This window comes from Pantherophis guttatus, chromosome 6 (genome assembly GCF_059756535.1).
Source record: "Pantherophis guttatus breed Tessera chromosome 6, ASM5975653v1, whole genome shotgun sequence".
Lineage (NCBI taxonomy): Eukaryota > Metazoa > Chordata > Lepidosauria > Squamata > Colubridae > Pantherophis > Pantherophis guttatus.
Window position 1 is genome coordinate 42,517,777 of NC_142068.1, and position 23,322 is coordinate 42,541,098.

The 23,322-nt window shown below is 42.5% G+C and overlaps 1 protein-coding gene across 3 annotated transcripts in view; it reads left to right on the plus strand.

The window, feature by feature from the left end:
* The window catches only part of GIGYF2 (GRB10 interacting GYF protein 2), a 97,236-nt gene that overhangs the window by 1,390 nt on the left and 72,524 nt on the right, over positions 1-23,322 (plus strand). For all 3 annotated transcript variants that reach the window (XM_034439725.3, XM_060683001.2, XM_034439726.3), the window contains exon 2: positions 10,237-10,295. In XM_034439725.3, coding sequence (XP_034295616.2) covers positions 10,255-10,295 — 41 coding nt within the window. In that variant the 5' untranslated portion in view covers positions 10,237-10,254. The remainder of the gene's footprint in view (positions 1-10,236; positions 10,296-23,322) is intronic.

Here is a 23,322-nt window from a genome sequence, read left to right on the forward strand (position 1 = left end):
TGAACTTAGTCAGCTGTGAATTGACAGCAAGGTATAGGTGTAAAATCATTAAAGGTTGAATAGGTATGAAGGTTGTTGGCCCAATTTTCAATAGAAACTGGTAGGCTTGAGTTATACTCCCATCCTAGGCATGAAAACTGGCTGGATGATTTTGGGTTAGTCACACTGTCCCACCCTGACCAAATTTTCAGGCTTAGGAAAATAGGAAGGAGCATTATTTATGTTTGCTTCCTTCATTTACATAAAAAGTAATACAGGCAAATAAAAATCTAATAAATTGTCTCCACTGTTGATTTTCCACAAGAAATTAAAAACAGTTTTGTCAGGAGGCCTGTGGAGAATGAATGTTGTCACTAATTTGATTGTGTTGTTGCTGCTGTGGGGGTAGGTAGATGGTGGGGGTTTAAAGGGTTTTTATCATATGGTAGATTTTTTAAAATTTTGAAAGCTGCCAGGAATTATCCATGTGTGAGTTGGGCGATTGTATAAATTTGTTTAATAAATAACCAAAATAAATAATAGCAATTTATTATCTCAATGATAATATTAACAGTGCAATAACTATAATGCACACTGAAGGATCTTACAGGGAATTTGCCACAAAGGCGTAGCAGTACTGATTGTTGAAAGAAAGTCCATCTTTGATTAAATAACGATCAAGAATATGACATAGGCAAACAAATAGGTTTGGAAGATAGGATATACAATGCAATTCCGGGAAACAAAGTATGACAAAACTTGGTTAAACAGTGAGAGAACTAGATGGTTTTTAAAACATGGAGTTCAAAAATCAGAGCATTCTTGCAGGTAGTATTTTCCCAGTAAAGTTGAATTGTGAAAAATATCAGAAAATACATAAAGAATTAATTCCTTTTGAATGTAAAGTATGTGAGATAAGTGCAAAGCTAGCTCTACTAATATCTGACATTTTTCTCACATGGCAGTTGCACATGCCATGTGAGAAATATTTAGCTACATGTATGGAGACTGTTAAACATAGTGTAGTGTGTAGATATGTGAATGAACTTTGTTATTCTTGACTACTGCTGTAAGGGAAAGATTAGAAGTATTTCCATCTATTTCAGTTTATCACAGTTTGCTGTGTCATGATTTGGAATTGAGATGAGCTTTAACTGTAATATAGTTGAACTGAGCAAATTTAGAACCCATGGTTAGAAGTTGGCATTTTAAACTGAATGGTGTGAACAAAACAATTTCAGGCTTATTTTTAAGGCAATCCTGCTTAGATTGTATTATTTCATGCTCAGTCTATTTAAAAGACTTTTTTACCTTTGTTTCATAATCTTCCATGTTAAAAAGCTACAGCAGACTTTCAATCGTTTTATTTATTTGATAATATACATACCCTGCTACAATCAATGGTAGTATATAAGAAGTAAATCAGAAACAGAATATCTCAAACATATTAAAAACAACCACAAGAAGAATATAATGTAGAGATGACAACAGTTGACATGCAGGCCAAATGTCTATTGATACAAAATAGTGTCTAGGACTTTCCTGAATGAGAGAAAGGTAAGGGCCAAGCATACTTGCAAGGACATATTCCAAAGTGTGGTGGTTGAGAAGGCCTTCTCCCTGACCTAACCCATGCTTAAACTCAAGGTGGATTTAACAGACAATCTTTAGACATTTAGGCAGGCAGAATGATGTTTGGCAAGGTGGTCCTGATATATCCCAGTACCATTCCAGCAACAAAACTTTAATCTTGTAATACTTGACAAATCTGAAGAAGTAGAATTTTTTTTGGTATTATTTATCCTGAAGGGAATTTGAGTAGCGTGGTGACCTAGTGTTGAAGACGCTCACCTCCCAATCAGAAGGTTGAGAGTTCAATCCTAGGTAGCAGCAGATGTTTTTCTCCTAGGGCCCAAAGAAAAAAACATCTGCTGCGAACTTGTAAACATCAGGAACTTAGTGAAATACTTTTGTCTTTCCACATAAACTGCTAAATTATAATATTACTTACATTACTACTACTAACATTACTAATATATTGGATTGTTTATGAAGACTAAACAGCATTTAGTCTTCATGAACAATCCAATATATCTTATTCATTGCAACAAACCTCCAGATTTCAAAAGCATAGCTAACATTCTTCAAATTGGAATAGTTGAAAGTAGGCTTATTAGTCAAAACTTTCGTCTGTTATTATTTTCCAGAAACCTGTTGATGTTAGGTACTCCTTAATAGAACCTCATATTCCATGTAGTCACAGTTGTGATTTTTGCAAGAATGCATCAAGCTTGTCCACAGCCACCTCTATAAATTTGTTAATATCTTTTTGACTCAAGATATCCTCAAGATACTTCATTGAGATAGAAAATACTCTTAGGTTCTTAATGAATACTGTTTCATACCAAGTAAAGCATACTGTTGACTCTATAGTTTACTCATTTATCTGCTTTATACAAAAATATTAATTACAATAATTGAACTTATTAATTACCATAATTGGTGATCTATGTCAGTAAACATGCTTGAGTCTATTCCAGAACTGCACACAAGCATGTCCATCTATGAATGTAAGCATTTAAGAACTGCTCCTTTGTTCATAAAATAATCAGTGTGATAAACTATAATGACCTAACAAAGCTAGAGATGATTGGAAGGATTAATAGTCTTAACTATTAATGCTGTCTTGTAATGACTCATCTTGAAAGCCTTAAGACTTTTCATTGCTCACACACTCATTCACTTTAGCTCGTTGTGCATAATTTTCTAAACATAATTCTAATTATTGCCTGGTTTTAAAAAGTGAAACTTTGTTTTTCCTGCAAAGTATTGATAATCCAAAAAAAATTATCCAGTCTCTTCCAGTTTGATACCATATGCCAGGAAGGGTACAATGGCATGTATCTTTTAAAACACTTTTTCAATTTTGCTACAAGGACTATAGATTAAGTTGAAAATGCGATTATGACATCTGTTGAATGATTGTAAGTATTAACTTTTATTTACTTATTTATCCATTTTATTTATCCATAAAATAGCCAACCAATCCAGTAGACCCAGGATACCGTACAAAATCCACTATGTGAATTAAAACAATTAAAAACAAAAAATGAGAAAGCCTGGACTAAAAACAACCACAATAATAAATATAAAATAGGAGCCCCACAAACTCATTAATCCCAGGAACAAAACCAGGTTTTAAGAATTTTCTGGAAGCCAAGGAGAGTGGATTCCTACCACCCCTACCTCTGGTGAGATGCTGTTCAGTGACAGAGAAGCCATGCTTCCTTGGTCTCAAAGCATGGCAACATTTCATAGAAGAGACTTGGAGTGGATCCACTCTGCCTGAACATACTGGACAGGCAACAACGAGAGATAGGTACCCTGTTTCCCCAAAAATAAGACCTCCCCAGATAATAAGCCCAATCAGGCTTTTCAGCACATGTGCTAATAAGCCCTCCCCCCAAAATAAGCCCTCCCCAAAAATATTTAACCGCATGCGCAGTCAGTCACCGCCATTTCCTCTGGTTGCTTGCCACGCAATAACTCGAGGTGAGGCGAGGCTGGAGGGGAGAAGGGAGGGGGGAACATGCCCCACCCACCCCACACATCCTTATCTAATGGCCGCTCCCGCAATCCTAGCCACCGTGCCCCTTCTGTCACACTAATGGCCACCGCAAAAGCCATTAGCGAAAAACAGGAAGGTGATTACGGCGACAGGACATCCGGTCGCAGCAGTGTGGCCAGGCCAACCGCATGGTGCAGAGTCCTGGGAATTATGGCTGGAAGCACGTGCACAGCCTCAGGGACAAACAGCTGAAGAGCGGCTGTGTCAGCAGCAGCCATGAGGTGACCACGCTCATCGCCTCCTGCACCTCAAAAATGATAAGACCTCCCTGAAAACAAGGCCAAGCGCTTATTTTCGGGGGTCAAAAGAAAATAAGACCCTGTCTTATTTTCAGGGAAACCTGGTAGTCCCTCAGACAACCAGGCTTATTTGCCATGGAGGCTTTACAATTAACAACCAGAATTTTGTATTGTAATCCGAAGCCAACTAGCAACTAATGTAGCTCATGCGGCAGTAGTGACATATGGGCATATTGAGAAGCCCCTGTTACTGTTCACACCATTGAAATTTGAACGGACTGGATGATCTTCTAGGATAGCCCCATGTAGAGTGCATTGCACTAGCCCAATCATCAGGTGACTACAGCATTACTGATTGTCTGAAGAGTCTTTCCAAGAGAAACTAAACAGTTTATTAGAAGGGAGATAAATGATTTTGGGTCTTTACAGGCACAATTTTTTAAAAAACAACTTCATAAATTGATTTAACTCCCTGGGCTATGTACTCTTTAATATTTTGGGAGGGCTTACCATTTTATAGCGGTGATAATACTGGTAGAGCCTTAATATATGCATTTTCTTTCACTTCTTCCAAAATGAAAGAAATTTTCCAGCAGGAAATTGCCCAACTGTTAAGAAATTGGCTTCTTTATTTTGATGTTATAATATCATATAGCTCCAGGGGATGCAGAAATGACTGGGTGACTACATGGAGTTACAGTTGTCCACCTCTAGTTTAGATTAATATCCTGAGCTCTACAAAATATTTTTGAAAAGATCCTCAGCTCTTTTAAAAAAACAGCAGACAATATTTTCTTTTTTGCTTTTGCAAAGAATGTTCTGTATTTTTCGGAGTATAAGACACTTCAGACTATAAGACGCACCTACTTTTTTTGGTGAGGAAAACAAGAAAAAGAAATCTGCCTCTACCTCCCAGCAATTTGGCCTCATTGCAGCAAATAGCCTGCTTTACTTTCATTTTCGTTTTCAGCATAGCTTGATTAGCACAAGAAAAAAAAAATCTGCTCCCAGCAATTTACCTCCTTGCAGCAAGCAGCAGAGGCCCACGCAAAACGGCTGATCCAATCAACTTGTACTAATTAGGCTGTGCTGAAGCTGAAACAAGCTGTTTCTTCTTGCTGCTTGCTGCAAGGACGTAAACTGCTGGGAGGCAGAGGCCAAAGGGTGGGGGCCAGTGGGTGGGCAGGGCTACATTTGGTATATAAGACGCACCTAAATTTTCACCCCCTTTTAGCGGAAAAAGGTGCGTCTTATACTCCGAAAAATACAGTATGTTATATTTTCTTAACAATTTCAAGAAGAGGCTGTGAGCAAGGTTTGTTAAAAACTTGTATATACTGGCTTTTCGTATCATACAAATTTAACTGCTCCTATTTGATTCTTTAATAAGTGATAGCCCCTTCCATGGTTTATTTGATATTGTCAAAACAGAATGTTTGGCTTTTCTGTAATAACAAGAAGTAGAAACTAAGAAAAAACATGGTTTCTAACTCAGGCTTGTTAAGAGAAGAAAAAGTTTCATTAGTAATAATTCACTTTAATTCAGAGGTAATTCAGTAATTGAGACCCCCCACCCGAATTGCACAACTTTGTGAATGAATACAATATTGAAAGAAAATTCTTTTAGATGACATGAATGTATTGTGGGAAGCAGATGAGAATATGGGGGAAATGGTTCACTTAACAGTGTTACTTACATAACAACTGCAGTGATTCATTTAACAACTGTGTCAAGAAAAGTCGTAAAATGAGGCAAAACTCACCAGCTTACCAATGGAAATTGTGGGCTCAATTGTAGTTTGAGGAAATTTTGTGGTTCAAGTCAAGGACTATTGTATTATTCCATTATATAAAGATAAATGTAGCAAGGATGAATGCAAAAACTTGGGAGGGTATGTTAACCATGCCATGAAAATATTTGAGAAATGCTAATGAGCAAAATTTGGGAAGATTTGCAACATGGTTTTTGCTTTTTATCGGCATTGAGAAAGGTATCAGTGTAATGTGAAAAATGTATTGCATGTTTAAATCAATAAGGATAGTGAATAGGCTTGAAATAAGGTATGATTTGTACAAATATAGAGTTGAAAGTTGGTTGCTGAATGAGACAGGTATGGGATGAAACTAAAGCATGCATAGGAATAAATAGAATGGCTCAACATTGAGCATGGAATAGGTATATATGGATGTCTCCTTGGTAAGCCATGGATATAGGAATGAATGTATAAGAGAAGTTTGTGGTAATATTAGAATTGTATTGGTTGGGGACTTGAATATATGTGCACTTTACTATACAGTAGCATCTTGTTGGCTGAGAAGTTAATGTTTTATAGTAGATGTTGGCGATAGTATTTAGCAAGAAAACAGATTGTCGGTTCATGTCCTTGAACATGAGTGCACATGAGAATTTAAATAAAAATAGTGAAAAATTAAAGGAGTTTAATTTTTATATTTTCATAGGATGCTTATTAAATAGGAAGAAATGGATAGAGAAATGTTAAGGTGGACAAATGCTGATAAAAACGTAGTGGGTGGTATATTGTCTATTTCAAGGAGTAGTGAAGAAATAAAAATAGCTGTTAATAAGAGCATGCTTCTGTCATCTGATTATATGAAAGTATGAATTGTGTATGCTAAGAGAAACATAAAAGTAAGTGGAATGTCATACTTAAGAGTATATGTGATAATAAAGAAAGAGATGGAGTCAGGAATATATAGGTGCTAATGTATATGGATTGAATACCGAAATGAGTGGCCAATATGAAAGAAATACTTTGAGATAGTTTTGTAACATAGACATAATGAATGAGGATTGTATTGCCAAAAAGTGTATATAAGAAGACTGAATGGGTCTAGAGGAAGCAATTGAATGAAAATGATGAGATTCTTGAAAAGAGAGCGCGATGCAAATTTAAATAACTTTTTATCTTTTACTTATTTCAGACTAAAATCCCTATATGCTAGTGATAGTTAACCTTTTTGGCATTGAGCGCCGGAACCCAGAAGAGAGCAGCTGCTGGTGCGCATGCATGCCGTTGCCAGCTGCTCTTCCGGGTTCCATTGTGTGCATGCGCACTGGACAGCTGGTCTGGTGCACATGCGCACCAGCTAGCTGCTGTCTTCTGGGTTCCGGCATGCGCGAAAACCAGGTGGTCTTGGCAAAGACCAGCTAGCCGGAACTCGGAAGAGAGCAGCTGACTGGTGTGCATGCACGCCAGACCAGCTGGCTGGCCTGCATGCGCGTAACGGAACTCGGAAGAGCAGCTGGCGACGGCGCACGTACCCACTGAGAGGGCTCTGTGTGCCATCTCTGGCACGCGTGCCATAGGTTCGTCATCACGGCTATATGCTATAATTTCTTCACTGGGGAGCAGCTTAAAATCCATGATCAATTGCCTTTTCTGAACTTTTTTTTTTTTTTTTTTACTTCTGCAATATTTTTCAGATATAGTGAACAAAACTAATCCATTTTCTGATTGCAGTCATACCATAGATTTATTTACTTTAAGGCTTGATTGTCAAAGAAAGAATCTTTCATCTTATTCTACTGTGTATCCCTTTGTGGTTTTCGCAGGTCTGCCACACAATATTCAGTCCTTCAGACTTTGGGTCCAAAAAAGTAGTTTTTCTTTGGAAACTAGTACAGAATACAGGCTTGAAAAGCACTGGGAGCTGCTGGAGAGAATTGAAAACAGTTAAGAGCTCAAATACATACCGTATTTTTCAGAGAATAAGACGCACCGGAGTATAAGATGCACCTTAGTTTTTGGTGAGGAAAATAAGAAAAAAGCTGATTGGTAGGTGGATCACCCTCCTGGAATACCCACAATCAGCTGTTTCCAGAGGTGAATTTTAGCAACAGGTTTGTTGGTTGTGAGTTCTGTGCCTTGCTTTTTTTTTTTTGCTTCTGAAACACTGTTTCAGAAAAAAATTCTTTTTCTGCCTCTGAAAGCCTCTGAAACAACTTCAGAAAAAAAATCCCCTTTCTTTAGTATTGGTCTATAGATTAACCTCTTCCGATCTGATGGTTATTGTGTCATTCTCCAGATTTGTTAGCATAGTTTGGTTAGATCCTTTACTGATTCTTCTTTTGTTGCTTGCCATATTATTTTAGATAAAAGCCTTTCAGAGGCTTTTTTTCTGAAGCTTCGTTTCTGAGGCTTTTTTTCTGAAGCTTCTTTCAGAGGCTTTCATGCACTCCTTATTACAGTATGATGGACCTATTGCTATGTTTTCTGAATGAGTTAGCAGAGAGGCATGTGTGCTAACAAGGGAGAGTTGCTGGGGGAATGTTTTAGTGTCCTCCTGTTTTAAGAAGTCTCCAAACTCAGGTTAGTGCAGATTTATAGAGGAGTATAAGTGTAAACATTCATTCAAAGCAACAGAACAATTAAGATAATCTTCAACTGTATTGTATTCTTTTCTCATTGAATGTTTTTGCTCCTTTGGTTGGTTATAATTTGCCACTGAGAGGGACAAATTAAAAGACTATTCCTACCTTTGGATCATTACACTGATCCATGGCAAAAATATATTTTAGTGCATTATAGAGCGTCATATATAGAAGCAGGAACTATGTTTTTTGTAGTTGGCTTGTGGTTGGTTGGGACTTGCGGGATTTCTTCATGCTTATAGCCGCTAATGTCACCTAAATGGATTTTAAATTTGGTCAAGGTTCATATCACTTTGGATTGATTTTTTTTCTTCAAATAATTTTTTTTAAAAATCCAGGGCTGGATATGGATACAAATTCAAGAGTGGAACTATCATCAGCCACCTCTTGTACATGGATGACATCAAGTTGTATGTTAAGAGTGAATGAAACATCAACTCACTGATCACCTGACATGAATCTCCAGTGAGGACATTAGGATGTCATTCGGACTAGAGAAGGGTGGCTGGATGGTAATCAAAAGAAGGAAAGTAGTTAAGATGGATGGGATGGAACTACCAGAGGGCCACATAGCAGACATACAGACCAGTTACAATTAATTTGGTATGCCATAGTCACATGGGAACTATGATGAGGAAGTAAAAAAGACAGCAACATTCAAGTACCATGAAAAGATCACAGGTCCTGTAGAGCCAGATTAATGGGAAGAACAAGATCCATGCCATCAACACTTATAGCCTACCATTCATCAGATACTCTCCTGGTATAGTAAGCTGGCCAAAAAAGGAAGCTGCCGATGTGAAGACTCAGAAGCTCTTCATGTACAGTATACAGAGGTTCCCACCCTAAGTCCAACACCCAAAGACTGTAACTAGCTGGAAAGAAGATAATTGGGGCCTGGTGAGTGTCAGAACTACTGTCCTGGACAAAACCCAGAGCATCCAGGAATAGATCAGTAAGGTGGCATCCAAAGATGAATTTCTGAGAGAATGCCTGAGTCAGCAGAGAATGCCGCCTAGCAGACATTGGAGGAAGTGCCACGGCAAGGCAAAACCTTGTAGAGGATGTACCATATGACAGATAGCTGAGGTGGCAGACATTGGGAAATCCTACCAGTGGTTGAAAAGGGCTGGGCTAAAAGCACTGAGGCACATATCATAGAACACAAGAACGGGCACTAAGCACCAAATCCATAAAAGTAGGGATCTACTAGACAGGATCCAAGTTGTAGAGGTTGGAAGGTGGCTCCAACAGATCCCAGGAACATCAGAGCTCTCTGTCCTAAAGAGTGCAGTGCTAGGAACAGCTAAGATCCTACGCAGAAGCATAAAACTCTGAGGTCTCTAGTAAAGGAGAATATTTTCTCTAAAAGTATTTAACAGAGTCATGCTGCTTCTGACTGTGTGATGAATTATGAGTGAATCCATATATCCCTATGGTTTATATAGTTTGTTGCATTTGTCTTAGAAGAAAAACCCTTAGTAACCCTGGAAGTCATAGGGTAGTAGATCAGGGATTATTTGTGAAGTGTGTGAAATAGACATTTGTTTGTAATTATACATTTATAGATATTATATAGCAAAGCCAAGAATCTTTCTCAATCACACAAGATGGGACATCTGTCTTCTGACTTGTATGCTATACGGCTATAGTTTGGAATACAAAGTTAATAAAAAGGTTAGTTACTTCTGCTCTCCCAACTCAAACATTGACAGACATTCTCTGCCATCCCTGCCCCAGGTTTTAGGGTAGAGAGAATTGGATTGGTAGCAAAAATTAGGTGTTCATTAGAGAACATGCTGAGAGTAATGCTGGGTTCTTCCAAGCTGATGTGAGCATTTTTGCTAATGTTGAAACTGGAACGGTCGAATTTTAATGAAGACTATATTTTATGCATTTATTGAACTAGAAGACCTCCAAGGTCCCTTCCAGCTATAAGGTGGCACTAGAACTCATATATACTATTATGTATTCATAGTTTGTGTTTTCTTTTTCAGGTTAATATTTTTCAAAAAATGGCAGCAGAAACTCAGACACTTAACTTCGGGCCTGAATGGTAAGTGTGTCTCTTTACTTTTCCAAAAGATTTTTCTCTGAATGTTGATAATAGCTGGTTTATCAATATATTGCTTCAAATGGCTGCTTGGAAAAAAATACATAAGGTGTTGGATTCTTTTTTTAGAATTGCAACTATGTAGGTTATTTATTTAAAGAATGTATATGGCTCCCTATCTCACTAAGATCTTAGGCTGCTCCCAACAATTACTAAAAACATTACATAAAGCACCTTCTCATCAAGACTCCATAACCATCCACACTACTGACTCCCAACTCAATCCTGTGGAGGAGGGAAGGAGAGCCAGGGCTCATGGCCTTTCAGAGGGCTAAAAGAATAGGGGCTCCCAAACATCAGGTGGGAGACTATTCTAAAACAGATTTTTAGTTTGAATTGTGTTGTGCAGTATTGGAGAAATCTCAAATCAATTTTATGATGTCCTGTGGTGATATAATTAAATGTTCTTTTCCCTTAACCGTTTTTCTTACTTGAAGAAAATATTGATATTCACTTTGCTATTTCCTGCCATATTATACAACATAGGGAAACCTGTGAGATCACTGTATTTCCCTGTGTTTATTTCTCATTGTTGCTTGTACATTACCTGAAAAAAAGTGTTGAGTCAGTTCTGTATTAGATCTAAATACAGTTTTGGGCTTCACAGTAGTCAGTAAGCAAATGAGATCCTTATTAAATTAGCCACTTGTCCATCTAATTCAACATTCTTGTGCTGTACAAGGCCAGTCAGGTGCATTCTGAAAGTCACATAATATACAATAGGATGATGGCCCTCTTTTGCTGTCACTCTAAATAAAAGGAGATTACTTGAGGTGGTAATCAGCAAGTAAAAGCTTGCATATTATGGACATATGATTTGAACAAATGATAAACAAGAAAGAATAAAAAAGCCTGCTTAGCCATTTTGAGGAAAGTAGAAAGAAAGGAAAACAGGTAAGTAGATGGATGAGCTTAAAGAGTAGAATTCTGTGAATCAGTTCTGATTCAAATTGATATTTAATACAAAAAGGGTGTGATTCAAGCTGGCAAAGAAATCTGGGGCACACTGGTTTTGAGGGAATTCAAATTTAGACTATATAGACTATAATGCCAGAATCAGTTTTGGGCCAAGTATATAAAAATAGGAATCAGGATGTTTAAGGTGAATTAACCCTACCAAGTTTTAGTGGGTTGTAAATATTGTAATATTTAATGGACATCATTTTGAATGATTTCATGGCAATAAATTTTTGCCTTACATCTTGTTTAATCAAGAGATGAAACAAGAACAGCACAAAAGCTTCTAAATCAGTAGTGTCTCCAGGAATGGGGGTGGAGTATAGAATAACAAAAGTAGTAGTATGGTAGTGCAAGCCCCACCCCTTTTCCATATCCATTGTAATTTTTCATGCATATCCGAAGGGATGGACCTTGCAGCACAATGTTGCTTTCACCATCCTGAAGAAAGTAGCAGAATCTTGAGGATACCACTGCTCCTGATTGTTCAACAGTCTCTGAATTGAGAAGCATAATACTCCAATTGAATAGTACGATATTTTAAAACTACAGGTAGTCCTTGGTTTATGACAGCAATTGTGAGTGGAATTGATGTTGCTAAGCAATGTGATTGTAAAGAGTGATATTAAGAAATGGCGTTTAGCAACAGCAATTCCAGCAATCCTAGTTTTAACATTAATCAAGCAGCACGTAGGTCCTTTGCTTTGGAAAGCCAGCAGAGAATATCAGAAATCATGATCACATGACTGCGGCAGTGGGGGGTTGCTACCGGTTCTCACAAACGGTTAGCAAAAATTGGGCCAAGCTCGCAAAACCGGTAGAAATGGTCAGCTGGCCACGCCCCTGAACTGGTCGCCCGGTCACTCGCCCTGGCCACCGAGTTTGTCACCACCATGTTCTTCGTGCACGCGCACCCCATTACCTTGCAAGTCAAATGGGATGCGTATGTGCGAAGAACACGGCAACAACAACAGCAACTTTTTCTGCCGGTACTTTTTGGAGGCCTGGCTAGGAATCTCAAATACTGATGAGAATGAACATTGTGTTGTAGCCAATGGTAGATCAGTCCCTTGCAAACGCCGTCTCTCGAGGAGCCCAGCTGCTCGACAATCGCCAAGTCGTCTGGACTCCCAGTGACGGGATGGGGTCCTTCAGGCACTGAGTTTGGCTACCTGTTTAGTAGCTCCAGCCAGTGGCTATCACACAAACATTCATTCCTGGCTGTATTTGAGATTCCTAGTCACAGTTTATTTGTGAGCACCATTGGCCGGGAGAGTTAGGGAGAAAGGCCAACGCTGCTCACGAGTAAACTGCAGATTAGAGGCAGCCGGCAGATCGCTGGCTTGCTTGCTTGGCTGCTTGCCTCCCAGAGCTCGCTGGTAGCGAACCAAACCTCTGCGCATCGAGGATGCCGAGCAGCAGCAGGAAGAGCACGGAACTCCTGAAATGCAGGAAGCTGCTGCCAGCAATGCCCTCAGGCAAAGTTGTGAGTGGGGAGGCTCAATCCCCCTTAGGAGATGTGAAACGCTCGCTGCCCCTCTGACACTCGACAAGCCTCCTCCCACCGCGCTCCTCTTCCTCCTAAGCAGAAGCGCTCACAAGTAATGATATATTTTTGCGGGATTGCCCCCATCTGGTCTTCAGTATGTGGCTTGTCCGCCTCCGAAGTGTCAGATTCCCACCAACTAGCACCAGTTCTCCCCCCCCCAAGAGAGAGAGAAAGAGAGAGGGAGGGAGGGAAAGAGAGAGACAAGAGAGACACAGAGAGAAAGAGGGGGGAAGAGAGAGACAGACACACAGAAAGGGGGGGGAAAGAGAGAGACAGACACACAGAGGGAGGAAAGAGAGACAGACACACAGAGAGGGGGAAAGAGAGAGACAGACACACAGAGAGGGGGAAAGAGAGAGACAGACACACAGAGATGGGAAGAGAGACAGACACAGAGTGGGGGGAAAAGAGAGACAGACACAGTGGGGGGAGCATAGAGTCAAACAGACTTCTCAGAGCTTGAATTGATTATATGAACTAATTGCTTCCTGCAAAGGCTCACATCCGTTTGCTCCTCTTTTATGTCTTATGGGAGGGGCCAATCATCTCCAAGCCTTACTCCCAAGTCACTCTTTTTTTTCTTAATTGTTCTTGCCTTCTGGCAGCTCGCACATGCGCACACTGGGAACAGGCTCACACTGTTCTTCTGCCTCGCTGATGTCAGATTCCGGAGACTCCGGAGGCAGCACATAACTACCAGATGGCCCTGGCCCCCTCTTTGCCTCCGACACAGAGCTCTTGTCTGAGCATTCCCCAGATTCCAGGACTGGCCCACGTTCCTCCCCAACCTCCTCATTGTCCAAATCTGCTTCCAGCTCTGCTGGCCACTGGTGGGCCACAACAACTGCCTGCAGTTACAGCTCTGACGTTTCCGTAGGCTTTTTGGAGTGCCCGTTTTAGAGTGGTACTGATGAATTACCATTAACCTTGCTTTTGTGGGTTTAAGCTCTCCTTGTGCTCCTTATGAAATTCTCAGGCACCACAAGGATTGTCATAGCTGGTTAGCTAGCTTATGCCACCCACTAATGCTAGTATTCTGACTGACACTGGCCTTGATGTTCAAGGATACCCAAGGCAAATAGGCAAATTTCTTCTTTTGGATAGCAGTCGGAAGAATGACTGTTGCCTTTTCTTTACAAACAGTGAAGCTTTACTGTGTCTGATCATTGGGCTTTGGAGAATTGCAGAAGAGTTGACATAATTAGTTGCCAAAGTTGGTCCATTATTAGTGGCAGTATTCCATTGTACTAAAATTATGGCTTGCTGATATTGCTCTATTTTAGTTATTGATGAAAGGTACGAAATGCAGGTTGCTAATGAGACACAGTTCCACAAAAATAGGCCACAGAGAAAGAGGCTGACACACAAGGTACAATCATAACTATTACCATCTCTTGTTCTTAAAAACATTTATGTCATCCCCTTGACACCCATTCACTCTTTTTTTGAGAGACTTACATCTGCTCCAGTCATTCAGAATTTAAATGTAAAGTTTGATACAAGAAAGAATCACAGTTTATTTGCCTTGAGTGTAGCAGAGTTGAATTCCAGAAGTGCTGGCAGATCCACACACAGTTATATTTATAATGGCATAAAAGAAGTGCTTAGGGCTGACCACATTGAAAAATTAAAAGCTGGGAAAGAGAAGTTCTAAAATGAATGAAATCCAAATAATAGCCTTGCTACCCTAAAATAATGTTGATAGCAGGGGTGAAATGCTCCCGGTTCGCACAGGATCACTCGATCTGGTAGCGATGGAGGCGGGTGGTTCGGAGAACCAGTAGCAAAAATCCCTGCCCTCCCCCCCCCCCAACTGAGCTGCGCAATCATCAGAGGCTTTTATTTATTTTTAAAAGCATTTTTTCTACAACCTCTTTGGCCAGAAAAATGCTTTTAAAAGTTAAAAAAAAAAAAAGCCTCTGATGATCGCGCAGCTCAGCTGGGATCATCAGAAGCTTTTAAAAGCATTTTTTTAAATAACCTCTTCAGCCAAAGAGGTTGTAGAAAAAATGGTTTTAAGAGTAAAAAAAAAAAAGTTGGTCACGCCCACTCAGTCATATTACCCACCACCACCACCAAGCCACGCCCACAGAACCGGTAGTAACAAATTTTACATTTCACCACTGGTTGATAGGCAATAAAGTTTAATAAGACAGTAAAATAATTGGCTAGTACTTGGCTCATTGAAGACTCCATTGCATCATTCACCTCCTTCCCCTTTTCAGCATTCTTTAAATATGCTGTATAAGTGAAATTGTGGTACATATTTATTTATCGAATTTATATGGCCACCCACCTCACAAGAAGTCACTTAGGGAGGCATACATAAAAAAAAATGAAAATAATAAACGTCAAACACAATCATATTATACCCACATCGCATGATTAAGCACCAGAGCCACCTCAAGATCTCACTGATTGCCTGAGGAACGTGAGGAACTTCTGAAAAATAGAGATGGAGCTAACCTCACTACAGGGAAGAGAATGTTCCATAAGGCAGGTGCCACAACAGAGATGCCCATTTCCTTAGGCCTGTCTATATAGTAATTCCCTGAGAGACGGGACCCACAGTATGCCTCTCTTAGGATAAATCTGATGAGAGGAGCAGATATAATTAGGGAGAGGTGGTCTCTCAAATAACCTGGCTCCATGCCAGGAAGGGTTTAAAGGTTAAACCATACCTTGAGTTAGACCCAGAAGATGGCTGGCAACCAATGCAGCTCACAGAAAAAAGGTGTTATGTGCTGTTCTAGAAGCACACATGCAGTTTGCAGTAGCTAAAGCTTTTGGACAGTCTTCAAGGGCAGGGCCAATTAGAGCACATTACAATAATCCAATCAGGAGGTCCTTAGGGCATGAATAACTGTGAGTAAAGTGTCCCATCCCATCTAGGAATGGTTATAACTGACTACCACACAAATATGTGCAAGAGTTGTGAATCAGGAGCGCCCCCAGATTGTCTAAGACCATACAAGCCCATGCAGTACCAAATTTTCATAGTCCTAGAACTGGCAGGCTCCAAAATTCAAATCCATACAGTCTTCCCAGGATTCAGCTGAAACTTAAGTTCTTCATCCATACCCTCACAGCTTCCAGATACAAGGATAAGAGGTGTATAGTATTAATTCACCAGGGCAGAGATGTACATAAGTAGTCTTTAATTTAAAACCAAAATTTGGACTGGAATTTTTAAAGTGATGCAGTCTTTAAGTGAGTCATCACATGAAATAACTGATTTTATAACCATTTGTGCCATGGCTGTTAGGCAAATCACTGTGGTCATTATGCAAATGCTGCTTGCCCAATTGTCTTTGCTTGTTGGAAGCTGGCTGGGAAGCTCTTTAATTGCAATCACCTGACCGCTAACACACGGCAACCATTATAAATGTGAGCTGCTTGCCAAGCCCCTAAATTGCGATCATGTGACTGCAGCTGCGGTACAACAATTGTAACTTGAAAGACGGCTCTTAAGTCACTTTTTATGAGGTCCTCATAACTTTGGTCCATCATTAAACGAACAGTTGTAAGTCAAGTACTACTTGCAATTGGATATCATCAACATCTGATGATACCTCACCCATGGCAATGGATGATCTCATCACGTGACCTTGGGTTGATACTGATCAGGAGTGGAGAGAACACAGAACCCCAGCAGCACCCCACACCATAGGGACCAAAGGCAAGATCTCTCCTCTCCGGTCACTATCAACCGGAACTGACCCTGAAGAAAATGCCGCTCGTCTCCAATCATCTTAGACAGTCCAAAAGAATACCATAGTTGATGGTATTAAAAGCTGCAGAGGAAAGGATGAATTCACAATTCTCATTCTGCTCTCATCAGAGATTATCTAAAAATACTCCAAATTCGTCTCTTCTTTTTAAAAAAATAGTTACACATTGGATTGAAATTTCAGTCACTGGTTCAGTAACTTTTTTTTAATTCATCGTTTTTAGTTTAGATCTCATACGATGTATCTATAAAATTTGAGGTTTACCCAAATTTCACTTACACATTAAATGCACCATTATGTATTTGTATACCTGCAGAGATCAGTCACCTTCTTGGATCAAATTAAAAGTTACTGTTTGCTTAATGCCTAATTCATATATTATTAAAGTGTTGTATTTTTAATATACTTATTTCCAGGCAGAGTTGCATACCTTATGTGTTGTTCAGAAAGTAAATATTTTGCAGTTCTACAGGATATTTTCCCTGTTCTCTTCTGTTCCATCTGTTATTAATAAACATACTAGCCTTGTACAGATGTAACTGGCTCCCTGCAAATTCTGCTTTGAAAGTCAGCAATCAGCCTTGGGAATGTAAGCTCTGTCCTTTTTCTGGAACAAGTTTCTACCACCGTTGCTGATAATAAATATACTGGGTAGCAGAGCAAACCAAACTTAATGCAATCCAGATTTCTTTTAATTGTGCACCAAAGACATGGTAAATCATATTCCAGTCTCATATTTATAAGGAAACTAGTTGTTTTAGAAAAAAGAGTGTAAAGACAAGGCTGCTGTGACTGCCTTTTGGCCTTTTGCCATTGTATTGTATTGTGTTGGTCTTGGAATTAAGAAAATCATTACTTGTTACATTTGGGGGCAGGCTAAGTAATGTAGAGGCTGCAGGACAGGCACTGATATGCCCCAGAAAAATTCTTTTGTGTCCACTAGCTTCTCTCCTACCTGCTGCTGGGGTGGCTGCATTGAGATCAATCCAGGTGCCTTGAAATTTCCTAAGGAGACATTTCTGAACTATCAAATGCTTGTAATATTTCCTGAGATAGTTGGTCTAATCTGGTAACAAAGCCGCACTGATGTTACCATGCTTTAGACTTTTTAGACTATTGCTTTAGGCAACGGACCAATTTGAGTGTAGTTTCCTTTTGGTTGTTCTGTTATACTGTGTGGCTATCATTTTTATTTTTGTATTTTATATTTATATCTTGTACATGTTTTAATTTATGTGTGTTTCAGGGGAGTGTGTTTGTTTTTGTTGTTGTTATATATCATCCTGAGTCACATTGTTTGAGTTGAGCAATTTTAAAAACTTAACAAGTAAGTAAGTAAGTAAGTAAGTAAGTAAGTAAGTAAGTAAGTAAATAAATAAATATTACATTGTGTTTGGAATAAAGCTACCCTATAAAAGTATTTCAAAGCTTCAAGGTTGGAATAAAATAGCTAGACTGATTATTTGAATATATAGAGAAATAATATTCAAGTAATTGAACATTGCTTTTACTTTTATTTAGTTGCCATGAAAACAGTGGCCACAAGGTGGCAGCAGATTAATAGGATAAAATTCTAGTTTGCTTGCTAAATCTTTCATTTCTTTTAATAACAGAGGAAATGTCACTTGATACTTTTAATAGATCTCATTTTAATAGTTACTGTATTATTCAACAATAGTTTGCTACTTTTATTTACTATCTACAATGTGGCTTCAGAATATTTAGCACATTTGTGGGAAGTATAAAAAAGATGCTTGGTGGAATGATGAAATGAAAGTGGTTATGAATAAGGAAAATTGTATATAAGAAAATGATTCCTCTGTCATGACAGCAACCAACAGACAATTTGGAGTATTTAAAGATTGTATCTCCTCCTAACTTTGGATAGATTTCCTTTATAGCAGATGTTATGAATTTTATTTGTTATGCCATCTTTGTTGCCATGCAGTAAGCAAATGCATCACCTCTTCTTTTTTCTAAACAGGATTTTTGGACATTGAACTACCTTGTGTCATTAAATGCCTTTCTCTTTGTTATTAATATGCTTTATAAGATGGTTTATCTAATTCCCTGTTGCGGCTTTGCCTCTGCCCTGAGATACTTAATTCAACAAATTTTCCAAAGCCATGGTCTAATGATTCACAGAATAGTTTTGGAAAGTTTATTTAAATTACTGGATATCAAACTCCACCTATCTTCTGGGGAAATTGAGGGGGGGGGAGAGAATCAAGCAACAAATGTTATTTTAGAAAAATAACAGATGCAAATGTAGGATTGCACTCCTATAGTGACCTAGCCTGAGACTATCTTAACTACATCCTTTGTACATGGGGATCCACAATTTCATTCATTCATTCATGATAGTGATGAATGATAGCAGTGTTCCAATATCTAAGGGGCTGTGACAAAGAAGTGGGGTTTCAACTTATTATCCAAAGCACCTGAAGGCTGAACAAGAAGCAATGGATGGAAACTAACCAAGGAGAAAAGCAACCTAGAACTAAAGAGAACTTTCCTGACAGTTACAACAATTAATGAGTGGAATGATTTGCCTTCAGAAATTGTTGGCACTCCATCGCTGGAACATTTCAAGAAGAGATTGGACAACCTATACCACGTCTGAAATGGTATAGGGTTTCCTACTTAAGCAGGGGGTTTGACCAGAAGACCTCCAAGTTTTCCTGTGCGCTGCTCCCACTATCCATGCATGGGTTAATCCTTCAGTATTTGGCAACAACTGAGTGAAAGAAACAAAAGGCTCTTCCCCTTTCCGCCCCCCAAGCCACGCCTCTGTTCCCATGATCCCCCAGTCTTCACTCAGTTGCTGGCAACTACTGGAGTGTTTTTTGGAGCTCCACAGGTTTTTAAAGTTATTGTGCTTCTGTGGGGATTTGCTCCTTCCTTTATATATAATTTCTCTTACTTTCTCTTTAGTCTGGCTCTTCTCTCTAAGCGTCTAGGCGTTTGTTGTGTTTATTTTGAATAGCTTGATTTCGCGCCCCTTTTGTGTTTTTTTGCCTGGCGCTTCGGCGCAAGGCTCGTTTTACCAGCTGGTGGGGGGAGAGCGGAGCATTGCAGCCTGATTCAGCAGCCAGCAGGCTCTTTAGCCGATTGGAAGCTTCTCCCCACGTGCGGACGGCCGTTAGCAATCAGCGCCCCTCCAGCTGGCCGGCGGGCTCAGCTCCCTCGCCCCATGATCGTCGGCAAGCTCCGGAGCGCGTGGAAGAGACACAGCGGGCGGCTTCGCGCTCATCAGCTGGGCGGCGGGCTCGGAATCTCCGGCCGCCCACGCATCGCCGATCGAGCCGCCCGTCGCTAAGCATCTGGCTGGCGCGAAGGAGAGGAAGCGCCAAACGCCGGAGCAGCCTTCCTCTGCAAGGAGAATCGCGCGGCATCTGGTCGGACCCGGAGGCAGGCACAGGGCTCGCAGCGGAGGCCTCACCGACCCTCCTCACTGCACAACATCATTGGGCCAGGGAGGCAACGAGTCCGCTGCCAAGCGCTGACCAGCACTCCAGGGGGGGCCTGGGACGGCTTCCCCATTGGACTTCCAGGCCATGTTTTCAGCCGCACTCTCCTCCTTCTTTAGCGCAACCCTGCAGCAGTCGTCTCAAGCTCCAGTCCAAGCCGCCCCGAGCCAGTCACGGCGCCACCAACCCCAATCCCAGCCTCTCCCCAGACGAGGTCAGGACTCCTCTTCGGAGGAATCAGACCAAGCAGAGGAGGGGCCTGAGGAGATGGAGCTATCAGAGGATGAGGGTCTAGCGCCCGACACACCGGCATTTACAGGCCTCTTCCGTCCGGCCTTGTTCAAGTCCCTGCTCCACAAGGCCCGACTTACAACCAACCTCGGAGTACCAGGGGACGTCACGACCGCTGCCCCACCGGCAGCGGGGCCGCACGACGCCCTCTTCAACCCATCAAAGCCGCAGAGGGATTTCATCCCGTGCCCTCAGCTGTTTGCGGAGGTCATCCAGAACCCCTGGGGACAACCAGCTTCCCTGGCCACACCCAGCAATCTGGACAGGAAGCTCTACTGCGCAGTCCCAGAGCTAGAGGACCTCCTAGCACTCCCTACCGTCGACCAGTCTGTGGCAGCATTGTCCTCTGGTGCCTTGATCGCCACTGACCCTCTTGACTCTCTCAAGGCAGAGGAGAAGAGGATGGAGGGGGCCTCCCGAAAGGCACATCAGGCGGCGGGCTGGGCAATCAGAGCCGCGACAGCAACGTCCTTCTTCAACCGTGCGTCGCTTATTTGGCTCCGGCACCTGCAGGACAGACTACCCCCGGAGGACACCAGGCTCCAGCAGGATATAAACAAGATAATAGCCGCCACTGAATACTCAGCAGACAGTTCTTTAAACGCAGCCAAATTTGCCTCGAGGTCTCTAGCTTCAACCCTTTCGGCTAGAAGACTCTTCTGGCTCCGGCCCTGGAAGGCTGATGTCAAAGCAAAATGGAAATTGGTGGCTGCACCTTACAAAGCCCCAGAGCTCTTTGGCGCCGCGCTGGAACCGTTGCTAGTGGAGTGGAAGGACAAGAGAAAGATCCTCCCATCGACCTACCGCCGCCAGGAACGCCGCTACACTCCTTACCCGCTACAACAGCCCTTTCGTGCCAGCACGGGACCCAGGGGGTCCTCTGCTCATCGCCCCCACTATCAGGGAGGAAATAGGTTCCAGGACCGGCAGCAGTTCCGAGACCGAGGGCGAAACCAGCAGCCAAGGCGCAACTTCCGTGGTGCCGGGCCGAAGCCAGCCAAACAAGGGAAGTGACTCCAGGCTCGCAGGCCCCATAGGGGGAAGGCTCATTCACTTCCACCAGCAATGGGCCAAATCAACCTCGGACTCCTGGGTAAGGCGTACGACTGGTTCGGGTCTCTCTATCGAATTTTCCGGTCAGCCGCCCCATCGGTTTGTCCGCTGTCCAATGCCCCGCTCCGCAGAACAGCGGAACTTAATGTCGCAGGAGATAGAACACCTCCTGGAAGTCAATGCCATCAAAGCAGTGCCGCACGCCCAGAGGGGTTCCGGGTTCTACTCAACCCTCTTCCTAGTACCCAAGAACTCCGGGGGCTGGAGGGGCATACTAAATCTAAAGCGGCTAAACCTGTCGGTTCAATACCACAGGTTCAAAATGCATTCCCTCAAGTCCATCCTAGCGGGGGTGAGACAGGGCGACTCGCTCCAATCAGTCAACCTCCGGGAGGCCTATCTTCACTTGCCCATTCACCCGGACCACAGGCAGTTCCTGAGATTCGAATTCGCGGGAACACACTACCAATACCGTGCGATGCCATTCGGACTCTCGTCAGCCCCCCGCACCTTTACCAAATTGGTGGCGGTGGTAGCGGCCAGGCTTCGAACCATCCCGATCAGGTTGCTCTGCTATCTGGACAACATTCTGATTCTGTCCTCCACTCGAGATCAGGCCACCAAGGACATGAAGAGGGTCCTGCAGGTCTTCCAGGATCACGGCTTCACCATAAACTTCGAAAAGAGTCATCTGCAGCCCACCACCAGACTGCTTTATCTGGGGGCACTGATAGACTCGGCCAGCGGCCAGGTTTTCCTCTCGCCGGACAGAGTCCACAGCATCCGCACTCTGATACAGCAGATCCTGTCGAAGAGGAGAGTGGCCCTGATCCACCTTTCTTGCCTACTCGGAAAGATGGTATCCTGCTTTGGCATCGTTCCGTGGGCACGCAGACATTCGAGACCTCTGCAGTGGTTTTTGCTCCCATTTCAGCGGGCAGGCAGGGCCAACTCCAAACGGCCAGTACTCCTCACTCCTCAGGTCCGCCAGTCCCTCAGGTGGTGGACATCGCCTTCTCTTCTCAAGGGGTCCTGCTTCCTAGAGCCGGACCGTCTGATCATCACCACCGACGCAAGCCTTCGAGGGTGGGGAGCCCACCTCCACAACCTGGTGGCACAGGGGCAGTGGTCCCGGCGGGAGAGTCAGTGCAGCATCAACCTTCTAGAACTTCGGGCGATCAGACTGGCCCTTCAGGAGTTCCAATCGATGGTGCGAGGACACCACGTCCTGATCCTGACCGACAACATCTCGGCCAAGGCACATGTCAACAGAGAGGGGGGCACAAGGTCCCGCACTCTGATGCGAGAGGCCGCCGATCTCTTCAGCTGGGCAGAGAGCCACCTTCTCTCGATCAGGGCGGATCACATCTCAGGGGCATCCAATGTCAGAGCAGACTGGCTCAGCAGAGAGACAATAGATCAAGCGGAGTGGCAACTCCATCCACTACTGTTCCGGGAGCTCGCCTCACGCTTTGGAAGCCCGGTGGTGGATCTCTTTGCAACCCAGGCCAACGCTCAGCTTCCCCGCTTCGTGTCACACTACCTGACACCACAAGCGGAGGACCACGATGCATTGCGCTGCAGGTGGCCCGAGGGTCTCCTGTACGCGTTTCCACCAGTGCCTCTAATTCCCCGCCTCATCCGAAAGCTGCTAGCGGAGAAGGCCGATCTGCTCCTGGTAGCCCCGAACTGGCCCTGGCGGCCGTGGTACGCCGACCTAGTGGCGCTCTCCGTGGACCAACGGTGGGTGATCCCACCACGGCGGCTCGTCCTTCGCCAGGGGGAGGTCACGCACCCAGAACCCCAGTGGCTGTAATTAGCCGTCTGGCATTTGAACGCGTCATCCTGAAAAAGGACAACCTGCCAGATGAAGTCGTGGCCACCATCCAAGCGGCTAGACGTCCGTCTACGACCCGCAT